The sequence below is a fragment of the Microcaecilia unicolor genome, chromosome 9, assembly GCF_901765095.1.
Source record: "Microcaecilia unicolor chromosome 9, aMicUni1.1, whole genome shotgun sequence".
NCBI classification, from domain to species: Eukaryota; Metazoa; Chordata; class Amphibia; order Gymnophiona; family Siphonopidae; genus Microcaecilia; species Microcaecilia unicolor.
In genome coordinates this window covers 129318498-129340585 of record NC_044039.1, presented here as the reverse complement: position 1 = coordinate 129340585, position 22088 = coordinate 129318498, and the positions used below count along the sequence as shown (strand labels likewise).

At 45.8% G+C, this 22088-nt stretch overlaps 1 protein-coding gene across 3 annotated transcripts in view; it reads right to left on the bottom strand.

The window, feature by feature from the left end:
- The window catches only part of MTA1 (metastasis associated 1), a 537170-nt gene that overhangs the window by 423760 nt on the left and 91322 nt on the right, over positions 1-22088 (bottom strand). For 2 of the 3 annotated variants that reach the window (XM_030214000.1, XM_030214002.1), the window contains exon 3: positions 13167-13260. In XM_030214000.1, the coding sequence (XP_030069860.1) occupies positions 13167-13260 (94 nt within the window). Of the gene's footprint in view, positions 1-13166; positions 13261-22088 lie in introns of those variants that run through there. The other variant, XM_030214001.1, reaches the window with a different exon arrangement.

Genomic DNA, 22088 nt, shown 5'->3' with positions numbered 1-22088 from the left:
TAGCGGGGAAAGGAAGAGCCCTGCTCAGGAGAGTGATCTTTCGCTCAGCCCGCTGGGACCGATGACCCTGACGCCACCGCATGCACCCGGAAGCGCTGTTCCGACCGCCGAAGGTAGAGCGGAGTCGAAGGAGTGGTGCACTCCCGGGGTAATTGCGACGCCTGATACACTTCTAGGGCTGGCTCAGGGAACCCAGCGAATGCCTGGAACAACAGTGGGGGAAACCGTGGAGGAACCGCCTTCAACAACTACACAAGAAGAAATTACTTCTTGTGCTCTGGCGATGCAGCCCCTGGTTAAACCCCAAGAGGTTTCACTGGAGACGATATGGACGGCTCTGGAATCTCTCCACAAGGTTTGTACCTCATTTATTACAGTCTCCCTGAATAATGCAACGCAGATAAATTCTTTAAAAAGTCAAACTGAAGGGTTGTTGAGAAAACAAACTGACTTGGAAGGACAAATAGGAAAAATTTCTCAACATCAAGCCTTAACTTCAGGGGACCGAATATTAATCCATAGGAAACTAGAGAACCTTGAAAATCAATCAAGAAACCTGAATGTAAGATTGCTAAATTTTCCGAAGTCTAAATTTGTCATTCCCAAGGATATGTTTGCAAAATTCTTGAAAGAGGTATTTAAATACCCAGAGCAATCTTTACCCCCACTACAAAAAATTCATTACCTGGAAATAAAAACTTCCCCACAACAGGATATTTCTAAAGTTAATTTACCTGAGAAGCTGGATTTAACTAATCTATTGGAGCAATCAATGGATAATACAGAGACTAGAGCAACCTTGATAGTAACATTTGTTTTCTTACAAGATAAAGAATCGTTAATGAGACTTTACTTTAAAAACATTCATCCGGATTTTAAAGGAAGCAAGGTCTCTATATTCCCAGATATTGCAAGATGGACGCAACAGAGGCGAAAGAAATTCCTGGACATGAAACAGGAATCTCTTGCTACTGGGGCGGTTTTCCAGCTACGATTTCCGTGTAAATGCATGTTGATATTCAAAGAGGAAAAATATATATTCTTTGAACCTGAACAATTGCGGTCCTTCCTTGATAAGAAGAAGAACCAGGCTTCAATCCAAACGTTGAATCCCGAGAATATTTAGGAACCGCTGCTAGTACTCCTTTAACCTACTTATTGTTATGCTAACTTCCTTTGGCTTATAAACCATCTTGAACCTCCCATCCTTATTAGTGGACTATAATTCCATTTCTCAAGACTAATATTATTGTAATAATGATTTTTATATGTTTCATTTGGATGTTTGAAATGGATGTATCAATTCAAAGAGATGTATCTTTGTTTAAATTTGAAATTAATAAAGAGAGTTAAATATGAAAAAAAAAAATAATAAATAAACCTGAGTAGAGTGGTGTGCAGTCTAAAATGGGATGTATCACAATATGAACTTTATATTCATGATCTTTAGATGAAAGAAAAAAAAAATATATATATATTACAGCTTTTTTTAATTAAAAATATAAATATGAGTAGGGAGGGGGTGACCATCTGAAACACTATTCAGAAATGAAATTACTTCCATTAAAGGCCAGCAGGGATTGTACACAACAGTAAAGCTGATATGAATAATTCTATCCTGCCTTTGGAATCATTCTCTGTGACCTGCTTGTCAGACACACTGTCAGTGGATAGTGCTTAAAAATTAAATTTGCTCTCCTGAAGGATGCTGCGAAGTTGGCAGACAGGTAGAGAAAAGGCCCCATGAAGCTCTCCTGGGTCACATGTGCCCCATATTGATGTACATGCAAGTAAATATGAACACGCATGGTACGCAGGCACATGCAACCCAGTAGAGCCTTGTAGGAACCTTTCTCTAGCTGCCTCTGACAGTGCTGCATCCTTCTGGTACGCAAACTCAATTTTCTGCTATCAGGTATGGGGTTGCAAAAATGGGACTACCCGGGCCGCGTGTTGGAGACCACTGGGTCTAGCCATTCAGGGGAGCAGAGTTCTGGTATGTAGTGGGGTCTGCATCATATTCCAGCTTGAAAATGTGTAGTGCGCAGAAGAGAGGATGTAAGGAGCAAGCCTCCAAACTCAAGAAAAAAAGAAACTACTGGATCTTGAGAAGATCAAAGTAAGCTCTATGGACCTGGAGACCTGTGGTTCAGTATGATCCGAGAGACTGTAACCCCAGGATAACCTTGCAACAGTCTCTGACAAAGTCAAACATGTTTTCCAAAAATGAATGAGTTTATTCCAGAAGACTAATGAAAATGAATCATCTACCATGACAACCATAACTGGGGCTGAAGTTCATGGCTTAAAAAAAAAAAAAAAATAGTTGCTACAGCATTTGGTGCATTAATAACATGCTGAGCAGGAGGCAACAACCCAGAATTTGGTAACCTTACAGCAGGGGGGTGGGGCCAAAATACATCCCATTTGACATTTTTAGCAAAACGTTTTACCTTATTTTTTTATTTAAAAAAACTTCTATCCCGCAAAATCTACATTTCTGTGCAGCTTACATAGCACACATGATTCTGAAACAATAGAGCTATTTGGTGGACATAAAGTCATGCTTTCAGAAGAGATTCATATATTTTGAGTAGTAGTAGTAGTAGTCATCATGCTATAGCAGGATACAAATTATTCAAGTATCCACATACACACTTCTGAACGTGTAGCCTACTATAAGAACGTGTGTGGATACCATGCAATCCACTATTGAAAAAATTTGAACGCCTCAGTCTTACAGGCAAAGAGGATGTGTGTGCCAGCTCTGTGCTTGCATATTACTATAGAGAAAGTGCATATCTGAGTCAACAGTGGTGTGCACCAGATTGCATCAAACCTTCATGATGGAATTGAGTCACCTTTCCATACGTAGCAAATGGTGTAGAATCAGCTTCTAGTTTGTGCTTTGGAGTAGTGCTACAGTTATGGTCTTCTGTGCTGAGATGACTATCTGCAACTGCCTTTGAGCCATGTGGTTTTAGCAAAGTCTCATAAGAACTAAGCGTTGCCACAATGGGACAGATCAAAGGTCCATCAAGCCCAGCATCCTGTTTCCAACAGTGGCCAATCCAGGTTACAAGTACCTGACAAGATCCCAAAAGAGTAAAACAGATTTTGTACTGCTTATCCTAGAAACACATAATGAATTTTTGCCGAAGTTCATCTTAATAATGGCTTTTGGATTTTTCTTTTAGGAAACTATCCAAGCCTTTTTAAAAACCCTAAGCTAACTGCTTTTTACCACATTCTCTGGCAATAAATGCCACAGTTTAAATTACATGTTGAATGAAGAAATTACTTTCTCAGATTTGTGCACTGTGCCAAAGATGTCTCAGCTGAGACTTCTCAAATCTAAAATGCGGACTGATAGGGATTCTAAAGAGTGATGGTGCTGCCTTTTCACAAGACAAGACTTTTGAAGCCATTGCATGAAAGATGGCAAGCAATATTAGTAGAGGAAGATCTGCCTGGTAGTGTAGCTAGCCTCCTCTCTCTCCACCAAAACTTTAAGAGACCCCTCTCTGTCTCAAGGTTCTCAAAACAGGCCTGAAGAACTGCTTTTACCAGCAAGGACATATGCCTGCAGTCTTTGCAATTGTCCTGATAACATTTGAAGGCCCCACCCTTCCCCCTTAAAAATAAACAAAAATAAAATAAAAAAAAACAATCTCTATTTGCATCATAATTAGCAAGTCCTCTTCCACTAATCAGGCAAAGCAGGGCCTAAAACTGGTCTGCCTACATCATACATATACAATGATAGACAACAGAAAATCAGCAAAAAGGTGTAATCTGGTCTTATATGATAAATGTCCTATCCTTGGTTTCTACTAGACCAATCCAGACCAACAGGTTACATCCCTCTACCAGCAGATGGAGACAGAAGCTGAACTCTTCCAGTGACAACACCAGTGTAAGGAGTGGCACAGCTTGGATTTAGTCAAAGTCAACACAAGTATTATGTTCAGTTCTGGTCACCGTATCTCAAAAAAAGATATAGTGGAATTAGAAAAGGTTCAAAGAAGAGCGACCAGAATGATAAAGGGGATGGAACTCCTCTCGTATGAGGAAAGGCTAAAGAGGTTAGGGCTCTTCAGTTTGGAAAAGAGACAGATGAGTAGAGATATGATTGAGGTCTATAAAATCCTGAGTGGTGTAGAACGAGTAGAAGTAAATCAATTTTTTACTCGTTCCAAAAGTACAAAGACTAGGGGACACTCAAGAAAGTTACATGGAAACACTTTTAAAACAAATAGGAGGAAATATTTTTTTAACTCAACGAATAGTTAAGCTCTGGAACTCTTTGCCAGAGAATGTAGTAACAGCTGTTAATGTATATGGGTTTAAATAAAGGTTTGGACAAAATCCTGGAGGAAAAGTCCATAGTCTGCTATTGAGACAGCCATGAGGAAGCAACCGTTTGCCCCAGGAGTGATAGCATGGAACGTTGCTAATTGGATTTCTGCCAGGTACTTGTGACCTAAGCTTGGCCACTGTTTGGAAAACAGGATTACTGGGCTAGATGACCACGGGTCTGACCCAGTATAGCTACTTTTTATGTTCTTATGTAAACAACAACCAATTACGTCTACGTACCACAATGATGGGCCCAGTCTGACACAACCATGATGACTAGAAATAGTGTTTTGCAGCCTTTTGCAGTACTCAGCTGATTAGCAGCCATGGTGGAAACACATACAGAAGCTCCTGCCTGAGCCAGGACTGCACTAGCACATTTATGCCCAACGCTGCCAAATCCTTCCTTCAGCTGAACGGGGAGCACTTTACACTCTACTGTGTCACCATCAAGTCAAAGAGCAGCGGGTCCCCAACACTACTGGCCATGGGGCTCAACTCCCACTTCCCTATCTGCTGAGAAAGCGAATGATACATACCTGTAGCAGGTGTTCTCCAAGGACAGCAGGCTGATTGTTCCCACGACTGGGTTGATGTCCACGGCAGCCCCCACCAACCGGAACAAAACTTTGCGGGCGGTCCCACATGCAGGGCACGCCCACCGCGTATGCGCGGCCGTCTTCCCGCCCGTGCGCGACCGTTCCCGCTCAGTTGAATGACAAGCAAAAATGAGTAAAACGCAACTCCAAAGGGGAGGAGGGAGGGTAGGTGAGAACAATCAGCCTGCTGTCCTCGGAGAACACCTGCTACAGGTATGTATCATTCGCTTTCTCCGAGGACAAGCAGCTGCCTGTTCCCACGACTGGGGTATCCCTAGCTCTCAGGCTCACTCAAAACAAGAACCCAGGTCAATTGAACCTCGCAACGGCAAAGGCATAACAGAAATTGACCTACGAAGAACAACTAACTGAGAGTGCAGCCTGACCAGAATAAATTTGGGTCTTGGAGGGTGGAGTTGGATTTAAACCCCAAACAGATTCTGCAGCACCGACTGTCGCGTCGGGTATCCTGCTGGAGGCAGTAATGCGATGTGAATGTGTGGACAGATGACCACGTCGCAGCCTTGCAGATCTCTTCAATAGTGGCTGACTTCAAGTGGGCCACCGACGCTGCCATGGCTCTGACACTATGAGCCGTGACATGACCCTCAAGAGTCAGCCCAGCCTGGGCGTAAGTGAAGGAAATGCAATCTGCTAGCCAATTGGAGATGGTGCGTTTCCCGACAGCGACCCCTTTCCTATTGGGGTCGAAAGAAACAAACAATTGGGCGGACTGTCTGTGGGGCTGTGTGCGCTCCAAATAAAAGGCCAACGCTCGCTTGCAGTCCAATGTGTGCAACTGACGTTCAGCAGGGTGGGTATGTGGTCTGGGAAAGAATGTTGGCAAGAGAATTGACTGGTTAAGATGGAATTCCGACACCACCTTTGGCAGGAACTTAGGGTGAGTGCGGAGCACTACTCTGTTATGATGAAATAGAAGGCCAACGCTCGCTTGCAGTCCAATGTGTGCAACTGACGTTCAGCAGTGCGGGTATGTGGTCTGGGAAAGAATGTTGGCAAGACAATTGACTGGTTAAGATGGAACTCCGACACCACCTTTGGCAGGAACTTAGGGTGAGTGCGGAGCACTACTCTGTTATGATGAAATTTAGTATACGGAGCATGAGCTACCAGGGCTTGAAGCTCACTGACCCTACGAGCTGAAGTAACTGCCACCAAGAAAATGACCTTCCAGGTCAAGTACTTCAGATGGCATGAATTCAGTGGCTCAAAAGGAGGTTTCATCAGCTGGGTGAGGACGACGTTGAGATCCCATGACACTGCTGGAGGCTTGACAGGGGGCCTTGACAAAAGCAAGCCTCTCATGAATCGAACGACTAAAGGCTCTCCAGAGATGGCTTTACCCTCTACACGATAATGGTAAGCACTAATCGCACTAAGGTGATTCCTTACTGAGTTGGTCTTGAGGCCAGACTCTGATAAGTGCAGAAGGTATTCAAGCAGGTTCTGTGCAGGACAAGAGTGGGGTTCTAGGGCCTTGCTCTCACACCAAACGACAAACCTCCTCCACTTGAAAAAGTAACTCTTTTTAGTGGAATCCTTTCTAGAGGCAAGCAAGACACGGGACACACCCTCAGACAGACCCAACGAAGCGAAGTCTACGCTTTCAACATCCAGGCCGTGAGAGCCAGAGACTGAAGGTTGAGGTGCAGAAGCGCTCCGTCGTTCTGCGAAATGAGAGTCGGAAAACACTCCAATCTTCACGGTTCTTCGGAGGACAACTCCAGAAGAAGAGGGAACCAGATCTGGCGGGGCCAAAAAGGCGCTATCAGAATCATGGTGCCGTGGTCTTGCTTGAGCTTCAGTAAGGTCTTCCCCACCAAAGGTATGGGAGGATAAGCATACAGGAGGCCGGTCCCCCAAAGGAGGAGAAAGGCATCCGACGCAAGTCTGCCGAGTGCCTGTAGTCTGGAACAGAACAGAGGCAGCTTGTGGTTGGTCTGAGAGGCGAAAAGGTCCACCGAGGGGGTGCCCCACTCTTGGAAGATCTTGCATACCACTCTGGAATGGAGCGACCACTTGTGCGGTTGCATGACTCTGCTCAGTCTGTCGGCCAGACTGTTGTTTACACCTGCCAGGTATGTGGCTTGGAGAAGCATGCCGAACTGGCAAGCCCAACGCCACATCCCGACGGCTTCCTGACACAGGGGGCGAGATCCGGTGCCCCCCTGCTTGTTGATGTAATACATTGCAACCTGATTGTCTGTCCGAATTTGGATAATTTGACAGGATAGCCGATCTCTGAAGGCCTTCAGTGCGTTCCAGACCGCTCGGAGCTCCAGGAGGTTGATCTGAAGATCTTGTTCCTGGAGGGACCACAGTCCCTGGGTGTGAAGCCCATCGACATGAGCTCCCCACCCCAGGCGAGATGCATCCGTCGTTAGCACTTTCGTGGGCTGTGGAATTTGGAATGGGCGTCCCAGGGTCAAATTGGTCCGAATGGTCTACCAGTGCAGTGAAATGCGGCAACTGGTGGAGAGGCGGATGACATCTTCTAGATTCCCGGTGGCTTGGTACCACTGGGAAGCTAGGGTCCATTGAGCAGATCTCATGTGAAGACGAGCCATGGGAGTCACATGAACTGCAGAGGCCATATGACCTAGGAGTCTCAACATCTGCCGAGCTGTGACCTGCTGAGACGCTCTGGTCTGGGAAGCGAGGGACAGGAGGTTGTTGGCCCTCGCTTCGGGAAGGAAGGCCTGAGCCGTCTGAGTATTCAGCAGAACTCCTATGAATTCCAGAGATTGGACTGGCTGGAGATGGGACTTTGGGTAATTTATCACAAACCCAGTAGCTCCAGGAGGTGAATAGTGCACTGCATGGACCGGAGAGCTCCTGCCTCCGAGGTGTTCTTGACCAGCCAATCGTCGAGATATGGGAACACGTGCACTCCCAGCTTGCGTAGATACGCCGCGACCACCACGAGGCACTTCGTGAACACCCGTGGGGCAGAGGCGAGCCCAAAGGGCAGCACACAATACTGAAAGTGCCGTGCGCCCAGGCAGAAGCTGAGATACTGTCTGTGAGCTGGCAGTATCGGGATGTGAGTGTATGCGTCCTTTAAATCCAGGGAACATAGCCAATCGTTTTTCTGAAACATTGGCAGAAGGGTGCCCAAGGAAAGCATCCTGAACTTTTCTTTGATCAGGTATTTGTTCAGGCCTCTCAGGTCTAGGATGGGGCGCATCCCCCGTTTTCTTTTCCACAAGGAAGTACCTGGAATAGAATCCCTGCCCTTCCTGCCCGGGTGGCACGGGCTCGACCGCATTGGCGCTGAGAAGGGCGGAGAGTTCCTCTGCAAGTACCTGCTTGTGGTGGGAGCTGAAGGATTGGGCTCCCGGAGGACAATTTGGTGGAGGGGAGGCCAAATTTAGGGCGTATCCGCACCGCACTATTTGGAGAACCCACTGGTCGGAGGTTATAAGAGGCCACCTTTGGTGAAAAAATTTTAACCTCCCCCCGACTGGCAGATCATCCGGTACGGACACTTTGATGGCGGCTATGTTCCCATGGATCCAGTCAAAAGCCCGTCCCCGGCTTTTGCTGTGGAGGCGCAGGGGGCTGCTTAGGCGCACACTGTTGACGGGAACGAGCGCGCTGGGGCTGTCCCTGTGCCTGGTGAGGCCTTCGGGCCGGCTGGGTGTACCTACGCTTCTTGTAGGCGTAGGACGCAGCCTGCCTGGCCCGGGAAAAACGTCCACCTGCTGAGGTGGATGCTGAAGGCGCCCGGTGGGAGAGCTTGTCGAGGGCGGTTTCCCGCTGATGTAGTTGGTCCACCAACTGCTCGACCTTCTCACCAAAAATATTATCCCCCCCGGCAAGTGACATCAGCCAGCCTCTGCTGGGTGCAGTTGTCCAGGTCAGAGGCACGCAGCCATGAGAGCCTGTGCATCACTATACCTTGGGCCGCAGCACGAGATGCCACGTCACAGGTGTCATATATACCCCTGGACAGGAACTTTCTGCACGCCTTCAGCTGCCTGACCACCTCCTGAAAAGGCCTGGACTGCTCCGGGGGGAGCTTGTCCACCAGGTCCGCCAGTTGCTTCACATTATTCCGCATGTGTATGCTCGTGTAGAGCTGGTAGGACTGGATGCGGGTCACGAGCATTGAAGATTGGTAGGCCTTCCTCCCAAACGAGTCCAGAGTGCGAGACTCCCGCCCCGGGGGCGCCGAGGTGGTATCCCTCGAACTCCGTGCCCTCTTGAGAGCAGAGTCCACGACCGCCGAGTCATGAGGCAATTGAGGCCGCATTAACTCTGGGTCCGAATGGATCCTGTATTGGGACTCCGCTTTCTTGGGGATGGTGGGATTAGATAATGGTCTCAACCAGTTCCGAAGCAGTGTCTCTTTGAGGACATTGTGCAACAGCACTGTGGAGGACTCTCTAGGTGGTGATGGATAGTCAAGGACCTCGAGCATCTCAGCCCTCGGCTCATCCACAGAGACCACGAGGAAGGGAATGCAAATCGACATATCCCTGACGAAGGAGGCAAAGGAGAGGCTCTCAGGTGGCGAGAGCTTTCTCTCTGGTGAAGGAGTGGGGTCGGAGGGAAGGCCCACAGACTCCTCTGAGGAGAAATATCTGGGGTCTTCCTCCTCCCCCCACGAGGCCTCTTCCTCATGTCGGACATGAGCTCCTGTAGCTCAGTCCTCAACCGGGCCCGGCTTCGAGGCACCGAGGCCTCGGTGGCGTCGTCGAGCGGTGGACTCCCGCGTCGGCGGGGATGAAGCTCCCTCCATCGACGTCGACGGGGACTCCACCCCAGTCGTGGGAACTGTGCTAATCACTCTCTTGGCCAAATTCAAGCAGGAAATAGCTACAGGCAAGAACATACTTCTCCACCAATTCGATATGTCGAGCGCTTTCAACATGGTAAACCACTACATACTACTAAGACTCTTAGACTACTTCGGGATTGGTGGAAATATCAAGGGTTTTCTAACCACCAGAACATACCAAGTGAAATCAAACTTAAACATATCTCCCCCTTGGAAAGCAGACTGTGGAGTACCTCAAGGATCACCACCATCACCAACACTTTTCAACATAATGATGATCCCACTAGTCCTTAACAAAGCAAGGCCTCTACGCAGACGATGTCACAATATACATTCCCTTCAGACATGATCTAACAGAAATCAACAATGAAATCAAACTCGGTCTGAACACCATGGACTCATGGGCAAATTCTTTTCAACTGAAACTGAACACTGAAAAAACACACTGCCTCATCCTCTTATCTCAACACAACACGTAGAAACCCACAACCTTAATCACCTCAGACCACACCCTCCCTGAAAATACTCGGCGTTACAATCGACCGCAACCTCACATTCGAGAGCCAAGTGAACTCCACAACAAAGAAAATGTTCAATCAATGTGGAAACTTAAACGCGTAAAACCTTTCTTCCCGAGGGAAATATTTCGCAACCTTGTACAATCAATGGTACTAAGCCATACAGACTATTGCAATGGAATCTATGCGGGATGCAAAGAACAACTGACAAAGAAACCTTAGACCGCTCAAAACACAGCAGCCAGGTTGATATTTGGTAAATCACGATTCGAAAGTGCCAAACCCCTCCGGGCAAAACTGCACTGGCTTCCAATCAAAGAACGTATCACCTTCAAAATCTGCACCCTGGTCCCAAGATATATGACAAACCCCACCATTGACCTACCAATCAGAAACATATCTAGTTCATCTCAAACATACCTAAACCTCCACTACCCAAACTGCAAGGACTCAAATACAAAGCAACCTACGCATCCAGCTTCTCCTATATAAGCACACAATTATGGAACTAACTGCCAAAAGCTGTGAAAACAACCTATGACCACCTAAACTTCAGGAAATCACTGAAAACCTACCTATTCAAAAAGGCATACCCCACCGACCCAACATAGATACCTACACTCGGCAACACAGCAAAACCAAAGCTCGTAATGGACACTATATAACCTTTCCTCTCCTCAACCCCCATTGTACCTGATACACATGTTCCTTTATTCGACTACAATATCACCTTGTATTTGTCTCTTTACCAGACTTGGCGAATGCCATTATTCAACCACACTATCATCTTGTATTTGTTTCTCTACCAGACTAGGCGAAAGCCTTTACGGTACTATGTAAGCCACATTGAGCCTGCAAATAGGTAGGAAAATGTGGGATACAAATGCAACAAATAAAATAAATAAATAAATAAAGGACATCTACCATGAATGCCATACCTAACTCCATCTGAGACACCTCCAGCAGAAGACAGGAGACTGCTGGACCCAGTAGAGGACAGATCTCACTACATATTCCCCGCAGACTACAGCCTATACTCAAAAGGCTGAAGAGCTGAAGGTCTGTTTCAGGAACATCTCCACTTTTCTGTCATGGGGGTACATCAGGGCAAAGCCCCCTTTGATGTTAATCTTAGTCAGAACATGGGCCACAGAGAAGTCTGTCCAGATCTTTCGAAGGAAAGTGGTAGAGCTGATTCATCAACTTGACCACTTCCCTGGTCAATGAGGGAAGTTAATTCTTCCCACCAAAAGAGATGCAAAACTGGGAGAGGTCATTGAACTCTGGTGTAGAACCTTCTGGCAGATTTCTATGGTCTCTAACATCTTTGTCAACCCAACATCTTCCTGAATAGATGCCAGTAAGACCAAGGCCTGACCCCCCCACCCCCCCCAGGGAAGTCCCCACTTGGGGTTCTAGGCAATTTAATTCCCTTAGCTGGGCCCTGCAACAGACCCAGAGCCTCAAGGCATGCTGTAATCTGTGCATCACCTCTGGGCCTCTAGGACCTGAGTCCTAGAATTGAAAAACACAGAATGAGGGCCTGGGTCTTAAATCCAGAACGGGCTCCATTCCACCCTGGACTCCCTTGTCAGGACCCTAGGTCTATCAGGAGCAAGGGGTACCGCTCTATTACATTACCCACCATGGGCTACCCCTCCTCAGGCCACACAGGTTTTTGGCAGTTTTGTGAGAAAATGACTGCATCTCGTGCCAATATTGGGCCAGCTGTGGCTGACTAGAGTGCATCAAAAGACAGCTCAAGATTCGCTGCCCTGCTCCCTAGAGCTGTTCTCTGTTGAAACTGCATATCACAGATACAGCAGCAGAAACCAGCACACAGTTAACATGCTAGCTCCCATAGCACATGGCTCACAGCATCCCCACCCTCAATGATGCAGTCACCAGTCTCAAGCAGTCCCTGCATGGCTTTGCTCTGAAGATCTTCTAACAGCAAGGTGCCTCTAACCTCAGATCATCCTTTATTTCAATAACTTTATTAGGCAGGGCACAAACTCTATGATCTTGCCAGGTCTGCAGGGCCTCCCCCCATCAAAGAAGGATAGATACACCATTCAATCACTGGCCAAGGAGGAAAGGGAATGAATTTAAAAAAAAAAAAAAAAAAAAAAAAAAAAAAAGGTACCCCTGCTAGCAGGGGCCCTGTAAGGCTCTACTCTGAGGGTCGCAGGCTGTGGACTGCACTCTGGGGACTCAGCCCTGAAAAGAAGAATTGTGCTGCATCAATTCACAGTCTCTGCTGGAGACAGAGAAATACAGACTAGATCCAGGCTGCACCACTCCTTATACTGGTGATGTCACCAGAAGAGTTCAGCTTCTCTACTAGCACAATACACCACACTGGTCTGGGCTAGCAGGATAAAAGGAGTAGAAGTTTAATACAAATAAAAATAAAGCAAAAAAAAAAAACCCCCAAACAAAAACCACTCCTTAATTCAATGACAAATGACACTGAAATACTAAAAGATGAAAAAGTATTTTAAAAAAATCCGGGCAGCTTTTTCATGTCCTTTTGGTAGAGTGGAAAAAAACAGAATACTAAGGAAACCCCCACATGTGGGAAGGACCATAAAATAATTTGGAGCTCTTGGAGAAGTATTCCATCCTGGCACCGCTGAAGATGTCACCCTATTGCATGTCTGATTCAATCATGTCTTCCTGACAAGGAAAACTTGCTCAGAATCACCTAAGGGCAACAACCATTACCTGTAATTATTTGTATTAGGCTCACACCTTTTCAGGAGTAGTTCAAAGTGGGGTTCATTCAGGTAAAATTGGTTGTTTCGTTGGATGAAGTAGTGTGTTTGTTATTCATATAAAACAAGAAATATGGGGGTTTAAAAAAACAAAAACAAACAGACTTACTTGCATGTTTATCTGCAAGTGATATAAGTGTTGCCGATATATCCCTTCTTCTGTAAAAACATACCACCTTCGCTTCCACATTTCCATTAGCAGTCTAAAAAAAAATGGAAAATGTTTTCAGTTTTGATAGACATTATCTCATACTATAATTCCGATATTTATTCACTAAGCAGGGCCGCCGAGAGACTGAGCCGGGCCCAGGGCAAGGCTGCCCACAGCCCCCCCCCCCCACCCTCCCAAGGATCACCGCCACCCCTCGCTTGCTCCCACCTACCTATCCTCAGCTTCCTTCTGTCTCCCATCCGACCATCTTCATTTCAAAAAAGAAAATCTCAAAATCGGCAGCACAGCGCCTTCTGTGTAAAAGCGGCAGATCGCCTCAGGCGGGCCTTCCCTCATGGAAATAGGAAGTTACATCAGAGGAGGGCAGGACACAGTGAGGGAAGGCCCACCTGAGGTGATCTGCCGCTTTCACACAGAAGGCGTTGCACTGCCGATTTCGAGATTTTTTTTTAAATGCAGGGGACCAGGTGGCAGACAGAAGGGAGCTGAGAGTAGGCAGCTGGAGACTGGGGACTGCGGCGTCAGCAGCATGGGAACAGGAGAGGGCGAGAGACCTCGGCACCGGGCCCAGGAAATTTTGCTCCCCCTGCCCCCACCCCCCCCCCCAGCGGCCCTGACACTAAGGGCTTCTGCTGAAATATAAATCTGAATAGAGGAGGTAATCCAGGTAAAACAATCCTTTATTGTAAAACAGCTGTCAGATATGCAAGGGCCGTGTTTTGGCACTGTTGCTTTCATCAGGAGTCCACAAATATTAGACCTTCATACATACAATATTACCTTCTAAAAACACATGTAAACAAATTAAAAGTAAGTGCATAACAGTTAACATATGTATGTTTATATGTATAAAACATACAAGAACATCATAAATCATATAATGGATCTCAATTCTTGCAAAAATAAAACCAAAATTGCGTAATGCACAATAAATAAAATTTGAACGTAAAAGGATAGTATGAATATTCAAAAAAATTAAAGTACAAAAATGTGTGGTATGAGTTAAATTATCATGGATTAAAGTGCTATAAAATACAAAAAAAACCAAAAATAAACGTATGTGACAAGCCACTTAGGAATTGTGTTGATGTGTGCATGTCAAACCAAGGGAGAACAGAAGACCTACTCGAGAATCACTGAATTCATACCACAATTTTTTTGTATTTTATTTTCTTTGAATATTCATACTATGCTTTTACATTCAAATTTTATTATGCATTACACAATCTTGATTTTATTGTTTGCAAAAATTCAGATCCATTTCTGTGATTTTGACCTCTGGTATGATGTTTGTACTGTAATATGTTGTATTTGCTTTACACCAGACATAATAGGAACTGTTTGTTCAAACAATCTCACTTTTGACTTCTCTGTCCATAAGATTATCCTAGAAGCCTTGGGGATCACTGAGGTGTGTTTCTGTAAACGTGACATGAGCACCAATGTTATTCTTGGATAGCAGCAGTTTCCACCTTGCTACTTTCACATTAATCCCATTTTTGCCCAGTCTCTTTCTTATTGTGGAATCATGAACACTGACCCTTTTGAGGCTACAGAAGCTTGCAGTTCCTTGGATGTTCTGGGATGTTTTCTAACTTCCTAGATGAGTTGTCGCTGCACCCCCTTGAAGTAAATTTTGACAGGCCAGCCACTCCTGGAATGACTGTTCCAAGACTTCTCCATTTGGAGATAATGGCTCCCACTGTGGTTCAATGGAATCACAGAGAGCTTTGAAAATGCTTTGTAACCCTTTCCAGAGTAATATATATTTCAGCAACTTTCTCATCTCTTCTAGAATTTTCTTTGATCATGGCATAGTGCTCTTATAGAAACTTTGAGGTGACATTACTCTCAAGGTGAGGTTCAATATACAATGGGGTTTAGGTTCAACAGGGCTGGCTGTAATCAAGGCTGGCTATGCTCACCTAGCTGAATCTAATTATCAATTAAATTTTGGGGGCAGTTACTTTTCACATGGGTAATATGGGTGCTGGTTAACTATTCCATAAACAATGTATAGATAAATATAAATAATGTAATATATAAATTGTGTTATGTGTTTAATTATGTTCCCTTTGTTCAATATTATATCTTGTGTAAAGATCAAACGCCATTCACTATGACATATATGCAATAACAGAGAATATGGGGGGTGGGGGTGGGAGGGAAACTTAGGAACTCTGCCCTAGTACATTTCAAAGTCTAAACCCTTTGAATACTGACCTTTAAGTCCGTACCCAAGACAGCAGGGGTGAACTGACTTACCTAAGGGCACAAAGGGCATCCGCAGAATTTGAACCCTAGCTTCCTTGGTTTTATACCTCCTGCTCCAACCACTATTTCAAGGTGAGCTCCATTCAGTGGAAGAAAAAGGTATTCGAGCACACAGTATTAAAATAATCGGTAAAATAAGGAGACAGCATATAAGCTGCAGCTGATCAAGCAATGCTACAAGTATGCAGATAAGGCAGGCAAATTACTGGCACATACACAGTGTAAAAGCACACACACAAAAGTAAATTCTTAAAATAAAAGAAAAAGGGAGTCAAATTAACCTTTAAGGAAGCAGAAATCAAGTAAAAAAGTTTACAAGTTTTTATCAGTAATTGTACAGTACTGAGGGGTGAGCTTTGAGAAGGAAAATTAGTTCTTACCTGATAATTTTCTTTACATTAGTCCCAACAGATCAATCCAGAGACTTGTGGGTTGTGTCCGTTTACCAGCAGGTGGAGATAGAAAGAACCTCCGAGGTTTGCTATATGTGGACCTGTGCAGCCAAGAAAACCTCAGTATGAATGATACCAAAGCAGTGGAATGGAAACAATAGAAAACTCTCCTGACATTGTCAGACCAAATGCCCAACATACTTCCACCACTTCTATATTTATTTTATTTTTTAATCAAACGAAGGAACATTCAGAACAACGAAACCCGAAAAAACTAACCAACCGAAACAAAACCGCAGACAGTAAATCCAGGGGGGCCTCTGGATTGATCTGTTGGGACTAATGGAAAGAAAATTATCAGGTAAGAATTAATTTTTCCTTCCATAGCATCCTACAGATCAATACAGAGACTTGTGGGATGTACCCAAGCAGTCTTCAAGTAGGGCGGGACACCCTCCAACCCGGCAGAAATCACAGACAAGCCAAATACAGCATCCTGCCGAGCTGCCACATCCACCCAATAATGACGAGTGAACATATGGACCAAAGCCCATGTAGCAGCTCTGCTAATATCTTCCAGATAAACCATAGGAGAAAGCCTGAGCTCACATAGAATGAGCACGAATTTGCGCAGGGGCTTGCTTGCCCAATGCCAAGGGAAGACTGCGAGTGCCCCCCTGCCGATAGATGCAAGCCACCGTCGTGGTGTTGTCCGAGAATACACGAACCGCCTGAAAACTCTGCAGCGCATTCACAACTACTCGCAACTCCAGATGACTTATCGGCCAAGTCGCTTAGAGAGGGGTCCACGATCCTTGGGCTACTCGATGGACAATGGGCTCCCCAGCCAGAAAGGCTGGCACCCGTCACGACTACCACCCAATTGGGAGATGCCAGAGAAACACCTTTCTGTAAATTTGCTGACCGGAGCCACCACGCGAGACTGTCCCTGGCCCAGCTCGACCAAGGAAGGCGTCGTTGATAATCCAACGACATCGGCGACCACCTGCTCAAAAGGAAATTCTTAAGAAGCTGCATGTGAGCCCTTGCCCATGGAATGACCTCCAAGGTCGCCATCATGGAACCAAGGACCTAAACATAGTCCCACACTCGGGGAGCGCAACGACTCAATAAGGTCTGTACCTGAGGAAAGCAATTTTTGATCCTTCGCCCCTCGGGGAGAAACACCTTCCCCGCTTCGTATCGAATTGCACTCCAAGATACTCCAGACTGAGTAGGAACCAGATGACTCTTGTCCATATTGACCACCCAACCTAAGGATTGCAACACCGCAATCACTCGGGTCGGTGACCACTCTCCTCTGCTGTCGTCGCCCGAATCAGCCAGTCATCAAGATAGGGATGCACTTGAATCCCCTCCTTCCACAGAAATGCTGCCACCACCACCAGGATCTTGGTGGTACTTTAGAGACCTCCCTGCCAAAGGATTCTCAGCCTGCAAATACTTTAGGGACCTCCCTGCCCAAGGGTTTTCAGCCTGCAACTCCTTCTCTCCTTCTGCTTCTCTCTCTTGAACTGAACTCCTGGGACTCCTTCCCACCTGCCTAATCAATCCCTGGCTTCAGCTACCACCACCAATCATTCTCCTTCCATTAGCTTCCTCACACCCAAACCAGCTGAGTTAAGCATTAGACTAATCAGACCAATGATGAGCTCCTGCACACAGGGTTTCCCCAACTCTCTTCCCGCCTAGTGGCAGGGAGGTCTCTAAAGTACTGAAGCAGGCTGAGATTCCTTGGGTGAGAGGAAGTCCCAAAAGTGAATTCACTGTGAAGTTGATGCAGGGGAAAACCCTTGGGTAGAAGGAGTCCCTAAAATATTGAACTCTCCTGAAGGTAAACAGGATAGAAAGTAGAAACTGCTGCTTGGTGACTGAACTGTGATGATGAACTGAAAGAACTGTTTGTCTTGGGAATTGAATTACTGTTTATTGTGCACTGGATAAAGAGCCCAGACTGGAGCCTGCAAGCCTGTATTGAATCCTGGTATGTGCTATGCTGCTGTTGGAACTGTGTACTAGAAACCTGCATGGAATAAAAGTTCTTAAGATTGAAGTTACTGGTGGACAACTATTTCTTCATTGTACCGGGAGCCTGTGGCTGGAGGAGATTGTTCTATCCTTGGCTGCACAAGAGAGGTACCTGGTTACAAGATGCTATGCAGATTAGTCCATTTTTGGAATGTTCCAGTTTAGGTATTTGGGGTCATTTAAGTGAAAATGTTTAGAGGGTAAACGTCAGGGCATGGCTCTGATCTGACTCATATGGTTTAAATCCACAAACGAGGGTTTAAGGTATTTTTGATGAGAAATGTAAAAAATCTCTGTATGGAAATATGGTCTCAAATAGAGCTCTCTGATTGGATGCACTGCTCTTGTTAGGGTTTTGCTTGGTGACAGTTGGAGGAGAGCAACAGAAGATCCTGATGAGAGAAGACCTGTTTTCCTTTTCTGTTTGTATGTGAGAGGTGCTTGATGAAAGGATTTGATAGAATTTGCATGAAATAATAAAAGAGAGTGATTGAGATCACTATAACTGAAAGTACTGAGGGTTTCAGAGGTTTGAACTGTGGTAAAAGGAAACTGATTTCCATGCTTCTGGGAGAAAGGTTGTGCTCTTTAGATTATTTTAATTATATTGATATTATTTAAAAAGGAGGGGAAAATAAGAGAGCACTGTTTAAGGGGAACTTTATTGGGAAAGTGTTAATGAGCAGAAATATCCCATGGTTTTCTGGGGCTGTGTAATGAACATGGGGAATTGATATATGATTGCTGAGGGATATTTGTTGGGTTACAAAGAGAAGGAATATTTGAGTTAAATAGGGTAATGCTTAAATTCTGTACATGACAGATAATTAAAGTACCTGGTATTAGGAAATCAGAGTAGAAAGAAACTGAAACCAAATCTCTTGTGGCTGTGTGTATTCCAGGTGAGACTGTGAGTGTGAATGTTTTGAATGTTCTCCATTTTAGCAAACCCTGTGAAGAACTGCTCTTCTGCTCTCTTTAGACAGGGATTTAAACTGAAAAGTGAAATAAAATAAGTCAGGAAAGTAGACTAAGGAAATTTATTTTGTTTTATTTTATTTATAGCAGAATACAGTACAGGTACCAGCAACAGGCAGGCTCACATATAGAAGGCAGGCTCACATATAGATGCTCACACCATAGGGAGGTAGAATCTCTCCTGTTAATTTCTTTGTAGAATAAGTTTAGGAAGAAGCTCAAGTTGAAAGTCATCCAAGACATCCAAGACAGATGAAGTGTTCCTGGAGACAAGAAAGCAGGAAATCCAGCTAAGTACCAAAGAGAAGACAACTAAATGGAACTCTGAAAATTAGAGAGAGACACTTTACACTAAACATTCATACTTACCACGAAGAACTGAGAACCTGGGAAGAAAAAAAAAAGGGTTAAATTAGATCTAATTACTCCTTGGCTAGACAATTAGTCTGAAATATTTTAAATGTTTACTTACCAGAAGAAGGAGTTCCTGTAGGAGGAAAAGAAGTGAATTGGTTAGATAAAAGTTTATGAAAGAAACTGAAGTGAATTCTGTGAATGGGTACATTAGATACTTACCTGTTTAGCAATGTAATAGATTCCTATTAAAAGAGAATACAAGTTAGAGTGTAATAACTGGATCCAGTAGGGGTTTTTTTTTGTTTTTTTTTAAATACTTATAGTATTTATTATATTTAAGTTTTTATCCAATTTTAATTAGTTACATAACTATTCAGTGCCATAGACTTATAAATGTGCACTCTAATAAATAAGTTATTATAGACTACCTGGATTGTTATTTGGCATTTGTGTGAATCCAATTGATTCTCTTATAATAACTTTCTATAACTTTAATGCATTCATCCGGTAACATCTTTCTCAGGATGATGTTTGTTTATGTTCATTTTGCCTTTTTGTGAGCTGCACACAGTGAACCTCGGCTCACGCGACTACATATCAGAGAGATAATTGAACTGTGTGATGTTCGCAGAACAGGCAGGTGACACTTAGAAGGTCTCGCAAACACTGCAGAACCGCTGTCCTCTTGGCCCGCGATACACAGCGGGACTCCAGAAAAAAGTCTGTGACGGGAGAGAAGAATTCTAGCTTGTAACCTTCTCGCACCACATCGAGGACCCACTGGTCCGAAGTAATTCTGGCCCACTCTGGAAGAAACAGAGAAAGCCGACCACCGATCTGCTCTCCTCCTGAGTGGACCTGCGCCCCATCATTGGGAGGCCCGAGAAGGAACCCCCTGACAAGAGGGGGGTCCAGCCAGACGCTTCTCATTGCGAAATGAAGAACACTGCCCAAAACGAGGATGCTGAAAGGCTGCTTTGGACTGCCCCGGGCGATACCGTCGCGTCTCTCTGAAACGTGACCTCGAGGCTTACTGCCTGGAAGTAGGCTTGGGTCTATCCTGCGGAAGACGCTGAGATTTGGAATCCCCCAAATCTTTAACAATCATTTCTAGGTCTTCCCCAAAAAGCAATTTCCCCTCGGAAAGGCAATTTAATGAGCCGTTGCTTAGAGGCCATATCTGTGGCCCAATGACGGAGCCACAGAAGACGACGAGAGGAAACGGTCAAGGCCATAAGTTTGGCTGAAGCACAGACCAAATCATACAAGGCATCCGCCAAGTACGCCAGCCCAATATCCATCAGGAGCAATTGAGGAGCATCCGACATATCCGACTCCAAAAACGAATCCATGACAGAATGTAGCCAACTGAGACAAGCTCTAGCTGAATAAGAACTACAACCAGAAGCTTGAAGTGTCAAAGCGGCCACCTCAAAGACACGTTTCAAAGAGGCCTCCAGCCGTCTGTCTTGCATATCCTTAAGTGCCACACCACCTTGCACTGGAAGGGTAGTCTTCTAAGTGACCGCCGTCACCAGAGCATCCACTCTAGGTAGAGCAAACTTCTCTAAACGATCTGCTCAAACCGGATACAGCTGGGCCATAGCCCTGGCCACTTTCAGCCCCCTATCCGGATCTGCCTACTGGACCGAAATCAACTCTTCCAATAGCTTCATGTACCGGAAAGGCCTTAGAAGGTCGTCTGGTACTAGCTATCTTGAGGTTGACCGCCTGAGAAGCCACAACCTCAGGGTCCTCTATATTCAGGGTTTCCAGCGCCTGAGAGATAAAGGAGGACAACGCCTCCTTATGGAAAATCCTCACGGCGAAAGAGTCCACCGGTTGGTCAGCGAGGACACTGTCCTCCACCCCCGTCTGCTCCGAGAGATCCACCACGGAGGGAGCTGCAGGCGACTGTATGCAGGACCCCTCCTCAGACCCCAAAGAAAGCCTAGGCTTTATATGGTATGAGAAATCCTCTGGGGGAAAAACTCAGAATCTCTTGGTTACCCCCAGACCCCCTGAGAGGATCAAAGGTTGAAGCTGTCGCAGCCGCGTGAGGGGCAAGGCCCTTTTCAACAAAAATGCCTGATGGAGTAGCAAAATAAACCCCCGCAACGAAAAAGGTCGCAGCCATGGCACCTCCACCACCGCCCACAGTGCCTGACACCCCCACCCCCCCTCGGACTCCCCTACCAGTGGAGAAGAAGCTTTGCCCAAAACCGCTACCGGAGCCAGCTCCGCAACCAATCGCAAAATGGCGCGAGAATCACCAGGCTCTGGGCGGGAAAGCACGCTCGGGGGGGGGGGGGGCACCACCCCGTCGAGTCCCGCCAAATCAGCGCACTCCGCACTGCAAAGGCCCGCCGCCGAACACCATTTTCCGCATCGAGAACAGCGTTTTACCGCCTCCACTGCCATCACCCGCCCTCGAACAAGAACCCAGCAGGACTTACCCCGGACCGGGAAAGCGCAGCAAGTGACAGCTGAGCCGAAGAAAAAAACTCTCCAACTCCACTTCGAGGTAGGCTCAGACAAGCAGGCAACAGAAAACAGGACTCAGACAGCAGTAACACAAACCTGCTCTCAGCAAAAACACACTTCCCTGTGCTTCTCTGTTTCTCTTTTAAATAAATTCTATGGTTCTCTTCTTCTTTTTTTTTTTTTTAAGTGAGGAGGCAGAAACAGCAAAAGCCTATTCAGAGGGAATCTGAGGTGCAGCAGGGACCCAGCAACTGCGCATGCTGCCAAAGGGGACACCACCAGTCCGCCACCCCCCGGCTCAAACTGGCCACCGGCCCAGAAGCAC